The following is a 26,187-nucleotide window of genomic DNA, read 5'->3' as shown; positions in this document are numbered from 1 at the left end:
AGTATTCAGTCAAGACCACGTAATTTACCAAACATAACATAGATTTATTTTTATATATATATATATATATATATATATATATATATTTTTTATCCCACGATTTTGCAACCCGTTTTATTCACCCAGTGTCAATTATCTAATGTAAATAATCCTGAGTGCTACACTTCCTCTGCCAACCTGGGGGGGCAGCGGACTGACCTCATGCTTTCTTCTATGCATGAGGAGTCCAAGCTGCTTCTTTTCATCTGACAGGGGGGGAATTTCCCCGGCCGGACGTAGTGCGTGGAAGGAACACGTTATCCCGACCAGTTCCTTCCCCCTCCATCAGGCGCCCCGGCTGGCCAAGGGGGAGGTAAAGAATAAGAATAAGAATTCAGTCAAGACCATGTCATTTACCAAAAATAACAGATTTTTCAAGCTAAAGATGTGACACATTAGCTTGAAAGTCTGTTGTTTCTGACAGGCTTAAGATGATCAACATTTGTTGCTTACAGAGTGAGTCTCTCATCCCACTTGGGGTTGGAGGAGCTGTGTGATTTTGCCGTTCGACATGATCCCCCCTCGGCGGTCACCTCCACATAGATGGACGTTCCAAACAGGCTCTTCTTCCTCTTGAGTTTGGCACAGGAAACTATGGCCACAGCAGGATGAGGGAAGGAATGATGAAATCGGCCAAACAAGCAATTCACAAATATTTATCGTTTCATTTTACATCACTAGTACATGGTCATCCGTTTGTCTTACTCCATGTTAGACATCTAGAATGATACAACATAATGGGAGTTCCTGGAGGTCTACAGAGAACCTGAGCAAACACTCAGCTGCTCACTCAGTGGTGCAGAGACCAAATTGTCTGAATGTCTGTACATGAAAATATGACTGCAAATAAAACGTTAATGAATTGCATTTTTATAGCGCTTTTCCAAGTGCTCAAAGCGCTTTACAATGGTTCATTCATTCATACATTGGGAGGTGAAGCGGCAAACAGTCGACGCCAGCATCCTCACTTCCCACATTCACACACCAATGGTAGCGAGCTCACACCGACCGACTGATTGGAGGCAGTGTAGGGTTCAGTGTCTTGCCCAAGGACACTTCAACATGTAGACAGGAGGAACCGGGATTCGAACCTCCAACCCACAGATCATTGGACGACCTGCTCTACCTCCTGAGACACAGCCGCCCCCAGTTGTTCATGGCTTGCTCATTGACAGCCAATCACAGCTGAATTACAATGTGCCTATATTTGAAACTACAGTAAGCTATTCATAATATGTAAACCTATTACATTACACACCTATTACATTACACTTATATTATAACGGTGCAATGTCATTGAATGAACACAAAACAACTGTGTTTGTTTGGTCATCATTAGCTCTGTATCTGCACCCAGATTTACTTTTGGTTTTATGTAAGTCAAGCTCAAAATTACATAATCACGTTGATTCACATTAGTCAAATCTCAGGTAGAAACAGCATGCACTCTACTGTGCCCGTGTACTTAAGCGCTTTGAGCACTTGGAAAAGCGCTATAAAAATGCAATCCATTACTGTAATCTTTCTAGTTACAATTACGATGTAGATTAGGGCCCTAGAGTTAAAGATCATGTCAAATGAGAGTCCATGGCCTAATGCTTATCAAACGTTAAACTGTGGGTCCTTGAAATTCAAAAGTTGAGAAACTGTTGCTGATGTAGCTGAAAAGGTACTTGATTATGTAAATATTTGAACTCACCAATGGCATGGAGCTGTTTTGTTCCTCCGTGGTTATTGCTAGACTCTGTCCTAGACGAGGCCGTGGCCATGTCATACACCACAGTGGAAGCCTAGAAGCGCGCGCACACACACACACACACACACACACACACACACACACACACACACTCTGTCTGTCAGTCCTTCCTGGTACACAGAACAACACTGACAACTTTCTAAAACTCTTTCTAAAAAAAAGAATGCTATTAACAAGTACCAGAAGTTTTTTTTCTCTTTAAACTGGCAGTCTTGAGGGAGGGGGCGAGATGGTCCGGTTGAGAGGGCATGAACACATATAATCTCTCCTCCATTCAGCAGATTAAAATACCGGTAGGGTGCATTTTGCATCCCAAAACGCAGTTCATAGTTAATCCATTGAGACCTGGAACGCATCCATGTCACGTTAGCGTTTAACCACATTAACCATTAACCCATTTTGGGGCGGGAACCCGTTTTGGTGTTTTAAACATTGTTATAATTTAGCTATTGAAAAATAGCAGATCTACAAGCTCATAGCGCGCCACCGAGTGGCGCGCTATGAACTCGTAGGTCTGCTATTTTTGAAAAAACGTTAAAATGTGCCTCAAATCTTTCCGAAAATTGTCATGATTTAGAAAACTTTTTTTTTTTTAATTTCGACGTCAGGCCTGAATGGGTTAAGGGACGCAATAAAACAACGACCTCTGCATCCACGGGATGCACTACTGTACTGTTTTTTATTTATACTGTTTATATTTTGCTAGCTTTAGTTATAATAATAATTTATATATAACCGCATTATAATTAACCATATAAAATGAAATGGGAGTTAAAGTTGTAAAAATGGCAAAATATGACTCCTAACGTCGTTGAAGTGGGACTCATCTAAAAGACCATCCCTGCTGTTAGTCAGGGAATATTATCAGTATAATCTGTATAATCTGGGAATACATTTCTTACCAAGAATTTTCTTCACCAATGTTTTTGTAAAGGTGTCTACTAACATATCCCACATTGGTTTATATTCAACCACCCTAGGGGACTTTTTGACAGCTGCTGAAAGTTGGGGTACCATCAACAGCCACAGCACCACCGGTCTGCACACACAACCTCTCACTCCCGCGACAGGTTCATACTGGAAGTCTCCATATTTGCCAGAGGCTATGGGCGTTCAGCGAGCAGCCAACCAGCGCCATGCACAGGCAACGTCACTGACAAAGTAGCGTGGATGTGGGTGCTGTCATTCACTGAACGTATTATTTTGGCTTATTATTAATTTGGCTGATCGCCACACTGCATCCCGGGAGTCATTACATTGAAAACCTATTTACAGCCCTGATTCAGTACCGGTAGATTCATTGCTCCGTGCTTTTCAAGTTGTCTAAATGCGGATCATCTGTCACTCATACATAATGGTGTTAAATGGCCAGGGCGAAATGCACATCTGTTTGTACAGTTGTCATCTAGCTCTCAAATATGATTTATGAATCATCGCTTTGAATAGGTTGGACAGCAACCACTAGACAAGACAGCTTAATTGTAATTTAGGTTAGTCACCCCTGACTTTTTCAGTCTCTTTAGAAATCAGTGCAACAAGAATGTGCACTGCATAACATGGACCAAAGTGCTTAGCATTTCACGCACGCTTTGTATATTGCGCTTTAGGCTACATGTGCCGAGTTGAATATTTGTGGAGTGGATATAAAATTACAATAAAATGATAATAAAATGACAATGGCCTAATCGGCCAATAAAAACAATTGGATCAAAAATGAGGAGATCCGGGCACTCAATATCTTTCAACCTATAGCGGTCTTACTGATGAAGACCGTAATAGGTCTAAACATGTTGGTATAATACAGTATCTTCTACCTTGTTAACTCTGAGTGCCCGGATCTACCGTACTCCTTTTTTATCTGATGTTTTATCCCGACTTATCTAGGAGCACCTTTTTAACATTATTGACAATCGCCAATCACTCAATCCAATCGTCCAAGCCTAGTTTATATTAGGCCCCCTCCCTCTACACCAAATATGTTTGTGGAAAATAGCCGATCTGTGTCACAACACATGTGAGCTTGTAGCTGTGCAATTTCCATGGCATTTTGGGCCATAATAAGGCCTAGGATTCATGTGGTTAAGACAGATCATGTATACTCACGTTTCGTGTGTGATGCTTGCTAGGCCCTCCCAGTCAGCCTACTCCGTGTCCCATGGTTCCCCTGTGAGAGGAAATAGGAAGGTGTCACAGCCAGTGCATGGTTTTGGTTCAGCTTGTAAATTAATTCTACAGTAGTAGCCTTTTTAACACCATCAGTCCAACAGTGTAAATTGTAAATTGTTATGTTATTTTATAAATTTTTGCCTTAATTGAGACTGTAGATCGCATTTACTATAACAACCTGCATCTCCTGTCCGTCCGTCCATTAGTTAGTCACCCCACGCCTCCATATATGGTCACGCCTCGTGACATCACACCTCCATATATTATGGTCACGCCTTGTGACATCACCGTGACATCAGGCCTCCATATATGATCACGCCTCGTGACATCACACCTCCATATATGGTCACACCTTGTGACATCACGCCTCATGACACGTTACGCCACCATATATGGCCATCTATATGAAGATCACGACACTGACCTCATCTAACCCTGGATAACCATACATGGAGAAGACTGGATCATCACCTAGATCTTCATATATGGAGCCAGCCAACAACTCTACATCTGACCTCAAACCCTTAGATCTCAATATGGAGCTGACCTGTTCTGACATCCCAGATGTTGATCTGACCTCATCAAACCCTGTACACTCAAGACACACTCCATATATGGCCAATACAGAATTAATTCCATATGATGATCTGACCCCCGCATGCCAAAGCGCCAGCGCTCACCCAGCAGTCTGCCGGCAGGCGAATGCGTGCATGCTTCTCGCCCTCAGGGCGTCTTACTGGTAAGGTATTTTGTTTTGTAAAGTACGGCAAACACGTTATAAGTATTGTATTATAATTATTATAATTACTGTGACACCCAAAGGGTTTCTCTTCAGCAGTTAGATATAGAAGCAAGCAGAGTAAACAGATCATGATGGAAGGCTGTATACAAATTCCAGTCAAAACACCCATTCATTTCTGCTTCAGTTACTAAAACACCCACTCTTTTCTGGTCCTGTACAGAGGTTCCAATTAGTGTCAACCTTTGTATATGACTTTGAGCATGAGGCACGCACGCACGCACGCACGCACGCACGCACGCACGCACGCACGCACGCACGCACGCACGCACGCACGCACGCACACAAATTAATGATGTTATGAAAATAACTCGGAAACTGGTCCCTGCATCTGGAAGCGGCAAGTGAAAACAAGACAAGAGATGAAATTCCATGCTGGCCATGGCTACCCATTTAAAAACGATCATTATTGTTCACTGTTCACCATGTATTGTTTATTACTTCAATAAAAAAAAGCAGGCCTGCAATGACAACAAAGGGTTTTGTAGCCATTTACAAATCCAGAAATTATAGCAGAGACAGTATTTAGAATTGAATTACCGTATTCTATTTTCAAATGGTTTATTGGCGCTTCTTAAACAAATATAGCAGCTCTCATACCAACTGGCTTGTAGGCTAGTGGTTCCCAAAGTGGGGTCCAGGGACCCCTAGGGGTCCTTGAGGGAGTTACAGGGGGTCCTCAGCTAAATGATAGTTAGGAACCAAATGGACCCTTATGGGTCTGTAACTCTGAGTGTACATACTATGGGTATACCAATTTCCCTGTACACTGAGTTAAATTAACTTTGATTTTGCAATATACATTGGGGTCCCAGAGATAGAAATGGGGGACGGTAGCCTAATTCAGGTCAAACTGGGGGTCCTTGAAATGAAAATGGCTGAAAATCACTGCTAGAGCTGTAAAAATCTTCTCTTATGGGGGTCCCTGGCATATATTTTCAGATTGGGGTCCTTACAGAATCTCCTGCTCTGCTATTGGGGGTCAGTGTGTTCCATAGAATGATGCTTTGATGCAACATACTGTACATCATCAAAGTAAGCTTTGCTTCACACAACAGAAATCAGAGAAGCGCTCTTAAACGGAAACTTTGCCAATTTTCAACCTAAATAAATGTAAATCCCATTGTTCTGCGAGAAAATCAATAATATAATACATAGACATTTGTGATATATAATGTCTGTGTATTTTTGTGTATTTTCCTGACCAGACCAGGGAAAATCCACTTTGGGGTGTAATTGAGGTCAGAAAACCTACAAAATAATATTTTTGGATGTCATGAAATCTTTAAAGGAAGCATTTAAAAAAATAATCAGACCCAGTTGGTCAAAGCAGAAGACATGGCATTAATGCATTTTTCTTCTGCAATCACATCCCTGAAATTCCACTTGAAATGTCATGGCAAAGAGAGGAAACCTCTGTGAAATGAGATAGCATTGTCTGTTTGCAATAATAGCCCTGCAGACCCCAATTTGAAAATATATGCCAGGGACCCCCATAAGAGAAGATTTTTACAGCTCTAGCAGTGATTTTCAGCCATTTTCATTTCGAGGGTCCTTGGCATGTTGTAGGCTACAAGTGTAATACCAATAATGAATGTAAAAAATCGATTGCATATTGGTGCTCTTTACATTTTCCATAAGGAGTCCAAGCCTCTTTTGACCTGACAGGGGGGAGTTTCCATAAGGAGTCCAAGCCTCCAAGCCTCTTTTGACCTGACAGGGGGGAGTTTCCATAAGGAGTCCAAGCCTCTTTTCACCTGACAGGGGGGAGTTTCCATAAGGAGTCCAAGCCTCTTTTGACCTGACAGGGGGGAGTTTCCATAAGGAGTCCAAGCCTCTTTTCACCTGACAGGGGGGAGTTTCCATAAGGAGTCCAAGCCTCTTTTGACCTGACAGGGGGGAGTTTCCATAAGGAGTCCAAGCCTCTTTTCACCTGACAGGGGGGAGTTTCCATAAGGAGTCCAAGCCTCTTTTGACCTGACAGGGGGGAGTTTCAATGCATAAGGAGTCCAAGCCTCTTTTGACCTGACAGGGGGGAGTTTCAATGCATAAGGAGTCCAAGCCTCTTTTGACCTGACATGGGGGAGTTTCAATGCATAAGGAGTCCAAGCCTCTTTTGACCTGACAGGGGGGAGTTTCAATGCATAAGGAGTCCAAGCCTCTTTTGACCTGACATGGGGGAGTTTCAATGCATAAGGAGTCCAAGCCTCTTTTGACCTGACAGGGGGGAGTTTCAATGCATAAGGAATCCAAGCCTCTTTTGACCTGACAGGGGGGAGTTTCAATGCATAAGGAGTCCAAGCCTCTTTTGACCTGACAGGGGGGAGTTTCAATGCATAAGGAGTCCAAGCCTCTTTTGACCTGACAGGGGGGAGTTTCCATAAGGAGTCCAAGCCTCTTTTGACCTGACAGGGGGGAGTTTCCATAAGGAGTCCAAGCCTCTTTTGACCTGACAGAGGGAGTTTCAATGCATAAGGAGTCCAAGCCTCTTTTGACCCGACAGGGGGGAGTTTCCATAAGGAGTCCAAGCCTCTTTTGACCTGACAGGGAAGAGTTTCCCCGGTTGGACATAGTGCGTGGAAGGAACACGTTATTCCAACCAGTTCCTTTTCCCCTCCATCAAGTGACATGCGTTGGCCAGGGGGAGGCAGTATAGAGACCAGGATTACTGCATATTTTTGTGAGGGTAGCTAGAGGTCTTCACGGGTAGAACTTGACCAACCCGTCCCCAAATAAACCCGCAAAGAATTTACCCAGAACCGAATGGACCCACCGCTATTATAATAATTCTAGCTCCGAACCGAAAAGCACCAACCGAAAAGCACCAAAAGAAAAGCACCAATGACCGAATGCCGACGTTATAGAGTTGTAAATATTAATACGACTTCTTCCTAATCCTTACCTAAACACCTCCCATGGTGATCTTTAACTTTAAATACTCAAAGGGTACCCTAGTAACTTCTAAATGGCTCTTTATACAGGCACAGAACACTTATAGCCCACAATACTCCACATTAAGTAAACAGATTCTGATGTCTAAATTCTCACACACACACACAAACACACACACGAGAGAGAGAGAAAGAAAGAGAGAGAGAGACAGACAGACAGAGACAGTGAGAGAGAGAGACTGAAAGACTAAACTTCCCAAGCCATAACCATTTATTTAAAATTACAGCAGAGCACAGATAATTATGTTCTCATTTATTTTCTCAGACTATGGCCAGTGGCCACACCCACATGCTCAGCTTAATATGACCATCATTAACCCTATGAGACATAGGCCTGAGAATTCAAGGGGAAACAAAAGTGTTCAATTCAGTTTTTTGTTTTGCCCCCAATGAGAGTCATTTAATCCAATTTGTATTTGTATTAGGATGTATGCCAAATTAGGGCAAGGTTTCAGTCCATTGAGTCCATTCCATTATGAAATTAACTACTTCATATATTTCAATCACATATGAAAATTTTGTGAAGACACTGTGTCAGCTTACTGGAGTAAGTCGGTGGTCTGAGTGCATGCTTAACATGGAGAGAAATAAAGAGTCTCTAGGACGACCTCTCTCGAGGTCGTCCTCAGTCGTCCTGCATGGGCCCAAAAAAACAGCCCGAGCAACTCTCTGATGCACGCTCACTCTTGGCGTCTGAGTCATGCAAACATAGACAGAACACACATATATGCTATTAGAGGTAAACTAAACAAAGTAATTAAAACTTTTTATGGTCTACTTTTCTTTGGTGTCAACTTAACGATGCTGCCTTCAACAGTCCCAGCTTGTGTTCTAAAACAGGGGTTCTCAACGTTTTTGGCCGGGGACCCCCAGAAATGCTTTGGCAATGTCTCGGGACCCCCGCCCCGCCCCCTCTCGACAATATAAATTGACTGCTACAATAACCTTAATAATAGAGACAATACACCATAAATAAATACTGAAACCAGATATAATCATTAGGGAAGGTGTATGCATGTACTATGTGTACTATATGTAAACTCTTCATTTCCACTTTTCAGCCATTCAGTTGCAAAACATTTTTTTTTTTTTGTAATAATTTGGGGACCCCCCAAAATAATTTGGTGACCCCCCCGAGGGGTCGCGACCCACGGGTTGAGAACCCCGGTTCTAACGACACACACAGAGGGGGTTAACAGAGCTGTTCTGCAGCCTTAAATCTCTCTTCATTGTCCACTCCCAACATATTGCGAAATATCGATATAATTTAACAGCGATAACCTATATAACCGAGTATCGTATTTTCTCAACAACAGTTGACAAACGGATGCAAAGACGGCCGTCGGCCTCTTGAAGACAAACAACAGCCCGTCTCTGCAAAGTTCAACAAAACAGTCACACAATTACATGCTGGTTTAGATTGTCTAGTCAAAAAAGTACTCATAGTAGCTACTAGCTAGGTATGGTTGGAGGGCAAATTATGGATTCAGAGATAATAAAATCAACTAGACTAGAAAATTAGACAATGATTCAATTTCTGACTGAGGAAAAACTTTCAGATTACGGTAGTAAGGAAGCTCACAACGATTAGCACACAAGGGGGCAAACCAGGCAGGGAGCTCCGGGGGGCTGAGACACTGACAGGATCCAGCGCTCGTCTGCCACCACTCTCCAAGGCCCTGACTAATGACTAATGAAAAGGAATATTAGCCAGGCTGTTAATCCACTCTCTCCGCCAGCCCCCCCCTCCCAAGCAGCACCCAGGGGTCAATAGGTCACGTCTGGTTACTGATACACTATACCGTCTAGACTAAGGATGTACCAGAATTACCCAATATTTTACATCTCTGGAAGAGACCAATACCCTTAAACCCTTATATACACACCTTACTCCCTGGGCTATATAAAGTCCTGGGCTTGAATCTGCTCCCTAATCTGTAAATTAACAATTCAGATTGTACTGTTGTAGTTGGGAGTAGCAGTATGTTACACCATTGCATGTGATCTTCGTTTTAAAATTAACTTAACTTAAAGGAGCATTCAGTGATTTGGGTGATTTGGGGAAAAAAACATGGTCCGCCCCGTCGTCAAGATGTGCACATGCACACGCTCTACAGTGGGGGACGTGCAACAGGCCAACAGCACGTGCACCAAGGATTGGAGGAAGGCTGGGCCCTCTAGCCAAAAACGAAACCTACGTTTTTTTGACCCCAGGGGTTAACTGGGGACAGGGAGGAACTCCTTATATGGTCAGCACACTCTACAGTAGGGAGGATCATTTTTTTTTAAAAAGACATTTGACTTAAGTGAAATCACTGAATATACCTTTAACTGAGTCAAAGTTCAAGTGGACCAAGAATTGAGACCGCAGAAAACTGAGAAAAGGGACACAGTAGTAACTCACAAATTCAGAGTCAGACCATCCTCACATGCAGTAAGTTAATAATAAACATTGTGTACATGGTTGTGCAGTACTGCAGTCAGTGATTTACTTTTGTGACAAGTTGTATTGTATGTGCGGTTTTACACAAAGCACCTGGTGGTTTTCTATAAAGAAAACACCATACTCAATGGCTGAAAAACAAAACTGTGCTAATGCACTGCTGTTGCCCGTTTGAAGAAAAATCAATGTTTAAAATCATTTGTGTCCAAATAAAATGCTATTCTACAGCAGCTTCAATTACATTGCCCGTCATATTGTGAAACGAAGTGGGATGGTGGTAGGCTAGCAATCAGCATAGACACAAGACTGGCCTGCCACCACCACCTCCTCCACCCCTCTACTCTAGAAGACCCCAGCTTGTTCATGTCCTCAGTCAGTGCACACTGACAATACCCTTCCAGTCAAAACAGTAGTGCACACTGCATGACCTGCAAACTACTACTCCAAGTCTCAGCCGAATACTCATGATCCTAGGACTGACAATGGACAGACATGGGACAGTGTGTGTGTGTGTGTGCGTGTGCACTGCGTGTGCATTTTCCCAGCTTGCACAGGACTCAAACCAGACCCCTACTGTGTGCCCCACAAATCTCTCACATACACTATAGTGATTACAGTGATTGGAGGTGGTCTCCCTGCGTCATTCGCGGAACCGATAGGATTGCGTAAAGACCTGACCCCGCCTGCCACTGATTGGCCCCCCTCCTACTAGAAGTAGGGCGGAGCTTCATCCTACTACAACTACTACTAGTAAGAAGTATTGAGGTGCGGCGCCCGCGGGGCATTTTCACATTCTAATACCCAATACAGCTAGAAAACCCCAATCTGGCAGCCAGCTCGGTCATTACACTTCCAATCCACATCTCCTTCCAATCCACATCTCGAATCCCACTGTTCGCTTGAGCTGAGTCAGCCCTGTGAGAGAGAGAGAGAGAGAGAGATAGATAGATAGATATGGACAGAATAGTAAATCCACGTCCCCCAGAGTCCTGCAAGTAGGGAAAGTCTAAAGTTTACTGGTGCAGTGACACCGGCACCATTTCCATGCTCGCGAATGTGACACATGACTTAGAGGCAAAGCAGGCTCTGGCCTATATGTTGCGTGTTCGAGTCCCGAGTCTCGAGTCCCGTTCATGACGACCTTTGCTGCATGTCTCTCCCCTTCACTCTCTCCCTCTTTCCTGTCAGTCTTCCCTGTAACTATCAATAAAAGGCACAAATGCCAAAAACAGAAGGGGACGTTGGGTAGGCCAATTGTAGGCAGGCAGGGACGAGTCTTTACGAAACCCTCTTGGTATCTTGATTTTGAATTATGCGGTCTCCCTACTCTTCCATTGAGAAATGTAAATATGTAGACCCTGGTGTTGGGTAGGACTGGTAGACAAGTAGCCCTGCTCATATGCCCAATATATGCCTCCCATGTGAGGCTGAGCAACCATCTGCTATCAAAACAAGTGAGATGTTCATTATATATTTGCCAAAAAGCATAAAAGAAATGCTTGCAAAACACCCAGCACTACTTGTAAGGCAGTAAGGTGGTAAACAGTACAAACTAGAAAAGGTGCCCTTCTGGGCACAGGTCTCCACCAGGAGGATAGGACTGTGTGAGATGTTTGGCAAAATGTTTAGGAGTAATATAAACATGTATGTTTGCCTTTGATGGCAATTGGATGACTTGAGGCATTTTGTTCCAAAAATGTGTTTTGCAAAAATCAACCTGTTGGTGGCGCTATAACAGGCCAATGTGAAAAGGGTGGGATATATTCCTCAGCCTAGTAAGAAAATGTGTGAATGATTTCACGTAAATTGCATGCTGCGTTCATGATTTGAGGCTTTTGTTCAAAACGGGGCAATCTTGCAAACTGTGAAAGCCAATTATAGCCAATTAGGATGGAATATGAAATATCGGACAGATCCGACTTGAGCACATGACCATAGAGATACTGTGTAACGATTTGTGAGATTTTTGGACAGAATCTGGAGGAGTAATATCAAAAAATGTGGCCTCCTGGTGGCGCTATAAAAAGGCAGATGCAGAAAATGCAGGTCAAAGGTTTGTCCTTGGCCTCTAGGGAGTGTGCATGCAACGTTTCACGCCGATCGGTGCAGTTTTAGTTAAAAATTTTGAAAAGCTGCCTCATGGTGGCGCTATAACAGGCCATTCTGGAAAATGCGGGGCAGAGGTTCATCGTTGGCGTCCAGGGAGTGTGTGTGCAAAGTTTGGCATCGACCGGGTTAACGGTGCCGGAGATTAGCTGGTAACAGACGGACGGAAGGACACACACACACACGGACGGAGTGCAAAACATACTCTCTCCCCATGCCTTCGGCCTGGTGGAGACTACAATACAAAATAAAGGTGACAGACTGATGAGGCAGTCAAACTATACCAGTATTAGACGCCTGAGGGCGAGAAGCGCACTGGCCATTTATGGAGCGTGTCTTGAGTGTACAGCAGGGGTCTGCAACCGTTTTTAAATTAAGTGCCATGTTTTTATTTTCTAGATTGTCAGTGTGCCATATCAACATGCATTAATTTTAATGACACCACGTGAAAAATTCCAACATATTTTGATTATCCACAAATATAAAGTTTTTCCTTCTTTTTAAATATTTCCTTTCACTTTGTTATAATGATCATTAGACTCAGGGCAATAACAGAGTTCAGTTTTAATGAATGTAGAATGCACTTCGTTTGACTGCATTTTTTTAAATAGTTTATTTAAAACCAAAAATACTCTCTCACACACTTGCCAGTGTGCCAGTGATCACCCACTGAACGCTTCATTCACACAAGTGTTACTGGCCCGTGATTTGGGAACTAACCAGAGCTTTGGGCAAAGCCCACGCGAGGAGAGCCGCTGGAATCTAAACCGCGCCTCCCACCGTCTCATTGGCTGGCTGATTCCTGTTTCCGTCAAAATACGCTACTCTGCTATATTTCTGCCAATGTTGGCACTGGTGCCTACGGTTGCCTACCCTTGGTGTACAGGGTTTGATGAGGTCAGATCAACATATGGAATGTCAGACAATGGTCAGCTCCATATATGGGGATTTAAGGGTGGCAGCTGTGGCAGTGTCTTGAGTGTACAGGGTTTGATGAGGGCCCGGGTAGGGCCGGGCCTTAATTTTCAGGCCTGTTGAGAATTCTCAGTTTTTGCCGGCAGCCGGGCGCAGCTGCACAAATAACTTTGGGGCAGGCCCGTCTAGAGTTTAAATGGACAAGTATCAGTCAAAAGGGAGACATCAAAGAGGAAGAATGGATGGAGAAGGATCAACATATGGAATGTCAGAACAGGTTCTGACATACAGTATATCCATACTAATATTGATGACATCGGGGATCTCCACATATGGGCTTACTTGCGACAGCAATTTACTATGATATGATCCCTGATTTACTATCATCCCTGATGATGTCATAGTGATGTCACGAGACCTATGTCATAGTGATATCACGAGACCTGGGCATATATGGGGGCTTTCCCTAAGTATAGTGACGTGACATGAGTGATGTGACGTGACAAAAAAACGCAAGGTTTCATAGTTCACTGCAACCTTCGGTCGCAACAAAAAGAGCATCTTGCAAACACAAGTAGGATGCACAGCTAGGTCAGCAACCAGGGTGAAGCCCTTATGTAGATATGCGAGTCATCATAACAGTAACACCATCACCTGAAATTCTACAGCAACTGTGCAATGGTAGGCTTCATCTATTCACTAGCTCTGGCTTTTATTGATTGAATACTTGAGTAGTCAGACAGCACGCGGTACCGTCAAACATTTAGGCTAGGAACTTTAACACAAAGAAGTCATGGGGACTCGGTTCCATTGTGCTCCTATATTCAATTCATCAAGATAGTATAAATATAACAATTGCACATATCAATAAATATAAAACATATATACAAAAGAGAAAGGGGACGGGGGTGTCAGCACTGTGAATGTCTTCTCCTTTCTATGGGAAACTTTTGTCCACTTGTGTTACTCTTTAATCTGTTAATTAATAAAGTCCTATCCATGTGCTTTGTGAATTGTGAGTAACCTATGTGAACTGCAACTTGTCATATAGGCCGGCGTAGACAGTAGTAGTTTCTAGTATGCTGTAAGTGCTGTACCTCAAGGCAAGGTTTTCATCATTCGCTAGTTTGAACTATTACTTCAAAATAAAGCCTTAGCATGCATCATGTTATTCTGTCTTCAAAAGGTTTGCCACAGTGGCAGTTTAGATAAAGTCTAACACGCACGCACACAGTGAGATAAACACAGCGTGTTTGAATCGGATTCACTTGACCTTCCATTAAGCCTTGATCACTGTAGTACTGTATGCCTACAGCCTCTGATATGCACACTTGCCCTTGAGGGGGGGAAAAAACATTGATTGCCTCAGCCATGTGATGATCATTATCACACACCACCAGCATCAAATAAACAAGCTGTTATTAGGACAATAGCTACAAACTTGGGTAATAGAAACAGGTCCAGTTATGCAAGAGTACTTTAACCATGACGGATCTGGGAATGACGTTAGGCTTTAACCGTACATGGAATATTTCTGCTTTCATTAATTCCTTATCATGAAAGGCATGTATAAAACAAGAATGTTGTGAAAGGCTAGGTCATGTTGTCCCGACGCGATAGTCAGACAACAAAATATAAAAAATGAGAAAGCCTGCAGTGAGTTCTGTGGGGGGGGGGGGGGGGGGGGGGGGGAGGGGAGGGTGTGCTTACAAGACAGATACTGCTCTGCTACACAATGCAGGGCTCCACAATATAAATGGCGGGCTGGCACGGACACACTATATAGGGAATAACAGTGGGCGGATGCATGCGTTTGGTCCGACGTACTAAAAGTTCTACAGATTTTTTTCAACAGAATCGTGGTCATGATTCACCAGGATCCTGGATGGCTTGATTGATTGGCTTAAAATAATTGATATAAATATGTTTTGTAAACCTCTATGGGAAAAGATTGGCGATTTTTCAGTGGAACCAGAAAACCACGCCCACTGCTATGCCCTATTGAAAGACACAACATGGGCTAACTGACACGCTACAGTGCGAATGTATAGAATGGATGCCGTTTGTGAGAGCTAAACTAGCATAATCCCAATGGGCTGAAACAGTATCTTAACTATTACTTTTCTACCTACTGACAATGACAGGCAAGCAGAAAGTGCATTATAATAACATACATTAAATTTGTCCTATGCATTTTACCCAACATAGGAGTAGTGAGCAGCCGTTGGTTGAAGCACTCTGGGAGCAGACAGTTGAGTGTTAAGTGCCTTGCTCAGTCTGACATTGGAATCAAACCAGAGACCTTTGTCTTCCCAGACGGGCTCTCTAACCATCAGCTAAGGCCACTATAGACATATTATCAACATACTACAAGCACCACAGCTGAATTTTCACTGGCTAGTAGAACCACAAAATCTCATATGAATTATGAACTCACAAACAAGCTATAAAGGCTTGGCTTTTAAACGAAACTAAATAATTGTCTCCACCAGGCCGACGGCATGGGGAGAGAGTATGTTTTGCACTCCGTCCGTGTGTGTGTGTGTGTGTCCTTCCGTCCGTCCGTCCGTCCGTCCGTTATCAGCTAATCTCCGGTACCGTTGGCCCGATCCATGCCAAACTGTGCACACACACTCCATGGATGCCAACGATGAACCTCTGCCCCAAATATTCCTCAACGGCCTGTTATAGCGCCACCATGAGGCCGATTTAGGCAAAACACATTTCTGTAGATTACCCGTACACATTTTATCCATACATCACACAATTCGGTATACACTATCTACATAGTCATGTGATCAACACGGATTTGCACCATTTCCCATCTTCCATCCTGATTGGCTAATATTGGCTTCCAAAGCTCACATGAATGGTCCGTTTCGAACAAAATGCCACAAATCACAAAAACAGTGTGCAATTTCCGTGAAATTATACACGCACATTTCCACTAGGCCGAGGACGACATGCCACTCATTATTTTCCAAATCAGCCTCATGGTGGCGCTATAACAGGCCAATTCCTGTTTTTAGCTATAACTGCATCAATCTGTATACAACTTATGTATGCGCACTCCCTAGAGGCCATGGAAAAACATTTTCCCTGCATCCCTCCACATCTGCCGGTTATAGCGCCACCATGAGGCCGATTTCTGCTAAACACATTGCTTATGTTAGTCGCACAGATTTCATCCAAATCTCACGCAAATCGGTACACACGATCTCTGTAGTCATGTGATCAAGACGAGTCTGTTGGATTTCTCAGATTCTACACTGATTGGCTAACATTGCTTTCCAAAGTTTTCAGGAGTGGCCTGTTTCGTTCAAAATGCTGCACATGTCCTGCTCATCCAGAATTCTATCCTCAGAGATGCTATGAGTGATCTGGCTCTGCATTTCCTCAACAAAATGAAGAAAATTGTTGCAAAAAACAAACAAAAAAACATGTTTATATTACTCCTAAACATTTTGCCAAACATCACACAATCCTATCCTCCTGGTGGAGACCTGTGCCCAGAAGGGCACTTTTTCTAGTTGAATCTGAAACTGTATAGCTGATAAAGAGACAAACTAGGAAAACTTTAGGTAGTGTAAACCCAATTTTCTTAATAGCATAGTGAGTGAGTGTCTTACTATGGGAAGCTGGAAACGGCCCCTGCATGACCGACAAGGCAGTGGAAAACATTTCCAGAAAGACAGATCACTGTTTAATTTATTTGACCCTTGTTCATCTTGTAGGCTCTGTACACTATAATGGCTCGTACTACACTGCACGATATTTGCTCCGATTATGCTGTCTGGGAGCATTTTTGGCGCTCGTCGACAAAACTCCCGATCTGACGTAAGACCGGGCTTTGATCACAGAGTTTTTGCTCGCTGTGTGTGAGAAAGGAGCTGTGAGAAGATCCAGCGCCGATAAAAGCACTCGCCGACGCCTTCCCGAGCGTTTCTGAATATCTAGCAGGTTTGATATTTGACTCTGTCGCCGACTGGACATCATACAGTATGAACTGGGTTGCGACTGCGTCCCGAGAAGGCCTGAAGGCTACAGCCAATGATAGAACAGGACAGTCTGTCTGTTGAGTGTCGACTGTATCGATAGATGATCTGATAAGATATATATTCCGTCGGTAAATCCCTGTGTCGTACATATTGGTAGCTATATTAGCCCAATATTGCTGTTACGCATTTCACTTGAATAATGTTGATAAACCGCATCAACACTGCAAACTTTTGGACCTTGTGCGCTGTGTGTGCGTGCGTACATACGGAGAGATTTAATGAGAATCAAGATTTAACGTCCTGTCTCGCGCACGTAGGCTATGCTATCATACACATTCGCCCTGTGTAGCCTATTTCTGTGTGTGTGCACGCAGAGAGAGACAGAGAGAGGGAGAGAGAGACGTGTTGGTCTCGGGTCTCACGCTTGTATCACGGCATCCTGCGCGTACGTGAGATGTCAAAATGAATTGGAATAAAATACAAATTATGTAGCCTATAGACGCCTTAACAGACGACGTCACACTGATAAGCAACAGCATGCGTGCACACAACGGCAGCAGAAGAACACCACCTCTTATAAGATGCAATGGAAAAGTTCTAACTGCACTCACGTGTAAAAAATGCACCATCAAACTTTCAGATGCTGTTTTTATCCCAGTGTGGAGGAAGAATGATTAGGATCTTTATTGTGATCTCTTGCCCTTGAAATACCGGTATATAATCCATTGGTTTCTGTTGTGTTTGAACAATAATAGCAATTAAAAACAGTTGTCCTCAAAACCACACCTCCAGTCGCTGCCATAAGAACGGGAGGTGCGCTCATCATAACGGCAGCAGAGCCTGGTTGTCCACGGCTGCACGCGCACCTGCAGTCCATCAAGTATAATTTATGCTTCGTCCCGCGATGGTGTCGCGCACGCAGACCTCTACGCTCACAACAGTCACATCCGCAATGCGATGTGAGCTTGTATATCAGCTGTTCTCTATGTGCAGTACTGTTGCGCTTTGAAGTATAAATGTCTCCTAGGGTGCATCTCACTAGCCAACACACACGAGGAGGTTGAATGAACTGAAACCAGCGCTCCCCAAAACAGGTTTGGAGATCTGTTGGGAATTGATTACATGAAACAGTCAACCCGTGCACCCAGTCCCAATGTTTGTAAACAATTAATTGGTCTATATGTATCAGGTCTCGATCGCATCTTGGTGTACTCTTGCAGTTTTATCCCTAGTCGGCGACCAATCGTTTAGTGTGAAAGCCACAAAGATGTAATGACAGTCGATTTTTTTAACGACTCCTGTAGTGTGAAATACATAACGATCTGATGACTCGCCGACAACTTTAAAACTCCTACAGTGTGTAGGGGCCATAATACAACTCAATTTAACTTCAGAGACGCAATTGGGTGTGCAGCAGTAAAAACAACTCTGAAGGCAAAAATAAGACCATAAGCGTATGAATAAACACTATATCTGAATGATTGTTATCTGATCTCTTGTTATTCAATGTGCAACACATTGCATGATTTTATTGAGGTATTGAGGCCAGCCTATGATATCAGGGATCTCTATGCATGGGTAACGGCCGGGATTCCCGGGCGTTACACATGGGCATAAAGGGACACAAAATAACCCAGTTATTCTTGTTTATCGTAGAGATTCTACACTCTTCCAAGAGTCAGTGCTTTCAGGTTGCCCGGCCAGGCAAGTGCTCGTTTGAGAGGGGACGCAACAGTCTATAAACAACACGAGATACCTGTCTAAACACCTGAACGTGGCCAAAGCGCTCTGTCTTCTGGTATGTGGAATGTAAAATAGCATTGTTGCTACACTTAAGTAATATTCATAGATATGTAGGTATTTGGAGTAACAATTGAGGTATGACATTCTTTAATCGCACAGTCCCAGAAAGTTAAGAAAATTGTTAAATTTAACGGTAATTCAAATTATCATTTTATAATGATACGTAATGTATAGCCTGGGTTCCAGGCTGCTTTGCTGCGTTCCGTGAATTTGTTTTGTCAATCACTACTCAGTCTGGCAGCAGCAGACTCGTATTTCATAACGCCACCTGTTACGTAGCCACGTTGTTGCCGATATGTCAGCTAGCGCCACTCTGTTCATGTTTTCTTACTTGTGACTCAAGAGTAAAACCTACAGAAAAAACTAAATTCTGACAGCCTGTGTGGGGTGAGTTTAGTGAATGATACGTACATTGTAGAGTGCAGCAGCTGTGCAGTGTGCATTGATACGTCAAACTGGTGTTTTTCCCCCAACCTGCACCACAGACCAATCAGAAGCCACGGGTCGATTTCAACCGTCTACCTTGGAGATAGGACCCTGTCCAGACTGAGTAGCGGCGTGACAAAACAAATTTGCGGCGGAACGCAGCGAAGCAGGCTGGAACCCGGGCTAGGTAATGTATACTTTCCGGGCAAGTGGGCATGGCATTTGGGCAAGTAGATTGAAAGTAGAAAATGTACAGACAGACAGATCTCTATATATGGGCATTAAAAACACACACATACAGAGATGTATGGATTTGTTTCTGGAAAACCGCGAATCCAACCAAATTCCCACTCAGCACAAAACACACATGGGTCCTTGTCGATACACACAGCAAGTTTGCAGTTGATCGGTCAGACGCTTCCTGAGTTATGTACAAGAAAGGCAGACAGACAAACCGACACACAAATATTCTGAGCATTTATGGACGTCAACCCCCTGCAATATGCATTTCAAATTTTGCAGAGTGAGTGCTTGCACGTCTGTGTGCAAGATCACGGACAAGCTTTTTTGCTGGGGAAGGTTGTTGACAGACCTTAAGCATTTGGGTTCATACAGTGAGCTTAAAGCTCTCTTATTTCACCCACATGACAGTTTATACACGCACGCACACACACACACACAGACACACACACACACACACTCGCCCAGTGTGTGAGCTGTGCTCACCACAAACATCAGGGGAGACCATGATGTCAGTGGGGTGTTCCCTTACATGAAAAGGGCTAAAGTCTCTTCCCCTCTCTCTCTCTGCCCACACCCCAGCTCTGCGAATCCAGGCTGCAAAAAAGCTAAGTCATAACCTCCATCCTCTGCCACTATCAAATTCAGAAAACAACTCATGAGGTAAAGTGTCCCATCCTTGCAGCCGTGCAGCTGTTGTTGTTGATCCGTCGGAGTGAATATGGGCTTGTGACGTGCATTTTAACAGTCTCTGCTTATTAACCGTTATCCCATCAGAAGTGCAGATCAATCTGTCTAGACAGCTCAGGCTGCACTGCATAAGATTTATGCATACAGCCACCCACCTCCCAAAAGTTCTCAACATTGGTCTGATTTAGCCTCAGTAATGAGAACGTGACTTAACCGTCCATCTGTTTTCATTGCTTGTGCACTCCTTGGATAATTAACGTAACGTAATGCTAACCCAACTTACAACAACCTTACAACAACAAACAGGCCTTCAGTTCATGAACCATGTTTCTAGCTTGGCACACGCCACCAGTTTCACACAGTGGGGGTGGTCTACACTACAGCTTTCCCCAACAGCTGTTTCCTTGCTTTGCAAAAGGTCAGAGAGAGAGAGTGTGTGTGTGCGTGCTCGCGTGTGAGAAAGTCTGTTAAAGAGAGGTGTGAGAGAATGACAGAAAATAAGTATAATTTCAGGGCCAGCCAGTATAAGTTGCTGCTCAAGTGACAACTTCCTGTAAATGATTCCCCCCAGTCAGTGTGTCTCTTGAGACAGACTGTTGACTTGCAGGAAAAAAGGGTGCTGTTATTCCTTTATTTGCCTTTGGGTTCTCAAGATTGGTGTGACACAAACACATTGCACGTCTCCTTTTCGCCTCGGTTCTTCCTACTCAGTAGTGCAGTTTTTCTTCTGTCCTGTTTATGTATGTGATTTTGATAATATGCACTAGCTAGGCAGCAAGAAATAACAGCATGCCTCACGTCAGGCCTATGTTTATCCATATTGACTCAGCTACAGTGACCAAACACAAACCTTGCAAACAAATCACAACTCTGTGGGAAATATGTGCCTGTCTGGCACATCAGCAGGAGTAGTCTGCTTGCTTGCTTTCTCTCTCTTTCTTTCCATGTAATTCAGCTAGTAAGAAGTTAATAACAGCTTGTTAATATTCAAAACCACTCCCAACAACTGACTTAAGTTACAAAATACAATGGACTGAACTTGGACTGAACAGATACATCTAATACACTTCTAAGTTACATATTTAGTTTTGACCGGCACCAAAACAGTGGAGAAACATTTGAGCAATCAAAGCTAGTTAATGAGCTCATAAAAGTATAATTTGCAGATAGTCAGGTTGATATGCCAAGTACGTTAGCTAAGTTAATGCTACAGGACAATAGGTGACCCATTTGCAACTGTGAGTTCAGAGAGATCTGATCTGTAGTACATTTATGGTAAATGGCGTTAAGATTATTGCTGATAAGTAGTATTATTTCGTGCTAAAAGTCAATAAAATGCTATGCCCCCACAAGTGCCATCTAAAACCCCCAAACAAATCTTTTCGCAGCCAACTTTAGAGACACAGTATTCGACCGGTCACCAATTGCGGTGTAACGGTCCTCTACCTGAGTGTGAGCAGCTTAGCAACCTTTAGCCAACCAGGCTGGATAAATATAAAACAACTTACTTTAAAACGCTGCGCCTGCGCGACTTAAGAAGTTATAAGAACTGTTTCATGTACCCGTTCTCAACAAGAGTTATAATATCAATTTTGAGTCATAATGCGAATAAATAAAGCTAAACAACAACACCAGCTCATTACATCCAATCCAACTGCTAGTTTAGCAGCTTTGACTTCACCGTGCGACCCTTTCGACAAACCAAACGTCGCTCAACAAAATTTGACGCATTTTCACCTCGAAAAAGTATCGCCGCGCGTCGCGTCGACACTTTTCACATGTGAAAATGCGTCATTTTTGCTCGCGGCCAGCGTTCGTGCGACGCAGTCGTTTTGTTAGCCTGGCGTCCGCCATCACACACAGAGCTGCCTTCTATAACCCCACTTCAATGGTTCAGAGCTAGTAAACATGTATTGTCAACGACAGAAAGTAATTCATGGCGAGGGAACGAAGCCAGAAAAACACATGTCTCTTTTTCATTTTACCGTCCACTCCTTTTTTTGGTCGACTCCCAGTGTGTCTTGTAAGCTGGTAAAATGCCCTGGCTCACAGTCGTGTTGTTTTCTTTTCAGGCCGGTTGTTTTGCCATCATCATTCTCTCCAGCAGCAGCCCTTACAGACACACACAGCAGGCTAGGACAAACGTACCAAGGTATCGTCAGTGATGTCATCACCACTACCCGGACGTGCCACAGACGAGAGGCAACAGTCTGGCAACGCGAGACTACCCGAACCTTGACATCGTTGTTGTATTGTTGTTTTTCTGTATATTTGTCCTGTTGTTTGTACTTTCTATTTTCTTCTTGCAATCCGGAACTTTCTTTTTTAATTAAACCGATCTGTAATTACATGACGTGTGTGTGTGTGTGTGTGTGTGTGTGTGTGTGTGTGTGTGTGTGTGTGTGTGTGTGTGTGTGTGTGTGTGTGTGTGTGTGTGTGTGTGTGTGTGTGTGTGTGTGTGTGTGTGTGTGTGTGTGTGTGTGTGTGTGTGTGTGTGTGTGTGTGTGTGTGTGTGTGTGTGTGTGTGTGTGTGCGCGCGCGCGTGTGCGTGTGTGCGGCGCTGTGCGCGCGCGAGAAAGAGAGAGAGAGATGTTGCCAGGCCACCAGAGGACGCCATGGTCTCTATTTAGAGAACATTTGGCACTTGCTGTAACAGCCAGGTCGAAAGACGTCTGGAGCAAAATGCACAATAGGCTTATAGAAGTAAAGGTGCCATGCCACAGAAACATTTTATATGGCATTTTTAACTGTAAAAAAGAAATTTATAATTTATTCTGGGTATGTATTTGTGTGACTGTTTTTAAGATTTGGAAAACTTGGTGTAAAATGTCAACGGACAATGTCATAGTAGATGCAGACAAGTGAAAACTGAACTCAAAAGGAGAAAAACTATGGAGACTGCACCCGCCACCCACGATTAAACTGGCCCACTCTGGCATTATAGTCACTTTATGAAACCCAGCCCAGGTAAATGTAATGCATGTATTATTTCATGGATATTGGTTAACGGTTGATTGCGACCGGAGGTCGCATGCAGTTAACTATGAAACCTTGCGTTTTTGACACCTAATCTCCACATTCCCCATCACTCTACGTCACTAACTCAAATCCCTGTCACTCACCCCAAGCAAGCCCCCAGGTCATCGTGACATCATGTGACATCAGCCCCCTGGTCACTAGGCCCCATATATGGTGCCCAAGTCATTGTGACATCACGTGACATCATCAGGGATGGATATATAGTAAATGCGATCTGCTGTCGCAGTTATATGGAGATCCCTGATGTCATCGATATTGGCCAGCAACTCATCTAACCTCAAACCCTTAGATCTCCATATATGGATATATGTCAGAACCTGTTGAGTGTTGATCCTTCCCCATCCATCATTCCTCTTCGATGTCTCCCTTTTGACTTATACCTGTCCATTCAAACTCTAGACGGGCCTGCCCCAAAGTTATTAGTGCAGCCGCAGCCGGCAAAAGCTAGAGTTCTCAACAGCCCCGAAAATTAAGGCCCGGCCCTACCTGGGCCCTCATCAAACCCTGTACACTCAAGAGGATGTCCCCGCTACCACCCTTAGATTCTCATATACTGTATGGAGCTGAGCTGACCTGTTCTGACATTCCATATGTTGATCTGACTTCATCAAACCCTGTACACTCAAGGCATGCTCCTTATATGGGAAGTACAGAATTCATTCCATGTTGATCTGACCCCTCATGCCAAAACACCAGCGCTCGCCCAGCAATCTGCCGTCAACGAGGCGGATGCGTGCTCGCCCCTCAGGCATCTTAAAGGTATTGCGATATGTGACTGCACTGCGGCGTACTTGTATGAACACGGCTCTGTGGCCGACTGGTGGGGGGTTTATTGATGTGAGGCCCCGGTCATTTTGCCAAAATTGTTTTGTAACTGAATGTATTGATGTATTGATTGGACGACTTGTGTAACCTTGATGTTTTAATATGATGACATGTAGACTTTATCTGATGTAATGTCAAGCCTTGAATATTGTTCTTTGTACTGTGATACTTTGTAAAATTGTAGAAATTCAATAAAATACTTTAAAATGCAGAGGGAGGTAACGGGGGTGATAGGAGCAATATACTGCACATATAGAGGCAGTTGAAAAGGGCGGTGCAGTGGCCAGCTGAGACCTAATTGAGTCGAACTTACTAATGAAAAAAGTTAAAAATTGCTCACAGCGGTCAATGCGGGTCTGGGGGCAAGACAATACAAGACAATACAATCATTCACTGCACAGGCATGAGCAGGTGCATCTTAGTCCACTTTCTCATCCATCCATCCATCTTCAACCGATTATCCGTAGTCGGGTCGCTGGGGCAACAGCTCCACCAAAGTGTTCCAGACTTCCCTCTCCAGAGCAACATTAGTGACTTCCTCCTGGGGGATCCCAAGACGTTCCAAGGCCAGTGAGTCGATGTGTTTCCTCCAACTGCGCCTTGGTCTGCCCCGGGGTCTCCTCCCAGTGGGACTTTCCTCGAGGACCTCCCTAGGGAGACGCCTGAGAGGCATCAGATGCCCGAACCACCTACGCTGGCTCCTTTCCAGGCGAAGAAGCAGCGACTCTACTCCGAGTCTCTCTCGTGTGACTGAACTTCTCACCCTACCTCTGAGGGAGATGCCAGCCACCCGTCGAAGAAAACGCATTTCGGCCACTTGTATTGTTTCGGTCATGACCCACACTTCATGACCATATGTGAGAGTAGGAACGAAGATTGCTCGGTAGACAGAGAGCTTTGCCTTCTGGCTCAACTCTCTTTTCAACTCTCAGTGCGAAAACAACTTTCTCTGCCAGATATTATAAAGAAAGAAAACAGAGTCCAATGTGAACATGCAGTTATTCAAACTCCCACATGAAAACCACTTGTATGCTTCAAGGAATTCAATCTCGTGCCTTTTGTGATTTTCCCATATGTTTTCTAAATAAGCTACTTCAGTCACATTGCAGAAATTTGCCCAAAGTTTCTGAACGTCTCTTGGGTCATTTTTTTTGATTGATTGTTTACATGTACAGAAAAATGCACATAGTTATACATCACCATCAAAAGAATAAATGCAAGAAAGCCAACAGCTTATTTCCATTGCAGTCCCTTAGTTAAAAATGAAACACAACAATGTAGCTCCTGTGAAATGATTGTGAACGTTACTAACCTTAGAAAAATAGTTATGAAGGAATGTCGGGGTGTCCTTGCTTTGTATATTGATATTAATTTTGTATTCATCCTTAGGACCCCAAATCACACCTTAGAAAGCATGAGTGTCTATTTCAAACAAAGTGTTTTTTGACTGGGGGGACCCCCCAGTATTAGGATGTAATAGGATGTTGATATTCATTCATCAGCCACATAGAGGCATTTCCTTTAATCCACCCGACACTGATCGACATATACGTCACCATCGAAAGCCGTCTATTACCATACTTAACAATACTACTTTTTTACCTCCAAAAACTAGGTACGTAGCAAATAGCTAAACCTAATAATTCAATATTTCAAACGTTCTTTCACAGAGAAGCTGAGATTTGACAGTTTGTAGCGGTCGACAGTAGTTGTAGTTGTGCGCTCTGCTTGCGCGGCCATTTATGGCCTACTTGTGTGCAACAAGCAAGTAGGCACTCGACAGAGTGCAGTTCTAGTTTATATTATATTTATTATAATAATTATTATAATAAATGTAATAATTATATTACGGGATGCCCCCGGGGGGCGGGGGGTTCTTCCATTTCCATAATCTGGTGTGAATTACACATCTCTGTATGAATGCCCAGTGGTTCATAGTAAACAAGTCAAGTGAGGGAGTCAACACTTGTCTGCAGGTATGTACTGCCTAT

General features: G+C 43.6%; 1 protein-coding gene across 9 annotated transcripts in view; it reads right to left on the bottom strand.

Annotated features, from left to right (window-relative positions):
* The window catches only part of wwp1 (WW domain containing E3 ubiquitin protein ligase 1), a 62,004-nt gene extending 39,471 nt beyond the window's left edge, over positions 1 to 22,533 (bottom strand). For 4 of the 9 annotated variants that reach the window (XR_013788552.1, XR_013788553.1, XM_079490224.1 and 1 more), the window contains exons 1-4: positions 22,318 to 22,472; positions 3,899 to 3,959; positions 1,739 to 1,829; positions 493 to 631 (exon numbers count right to left, since the gene is read on the bottom strand). Coding sequence is in view for 7 of the 9 variants with exons in the window: in XM_079490224.1 (XP_079346350.1) it covers positions 493 to 631; positions 1,739 to 1,808 (209 nt within the window). In the remaining 2 variants the exon portion in view is untranslated. The other 5 variants (XM_079490227.1, XM_079490226.1, XM_079490225.1 and 2 more) reach the window with 5 other exon arrangements.
* Between the last annotated feature and the right edge of the window lie 3,654 nt (positions 22,534 to 26,187).

The sequence above is a fragment of the Electrona antarctica genome (genome assembly GCF_951216825.1).
Source record: "Electrona antarctica genome assembly, chromosome: 20".
Taxonomy (NCBI): Eukaryota; Metazoa; Chordata; class Actinopteri; order Myctophiformes; family Myctophidae; genus Electrona; species Electrona antarctica.
Note: the sequence above shows the minus strand (reverse complement) of the source record. Positions and strands in the feature narration are given on the sequence as shown.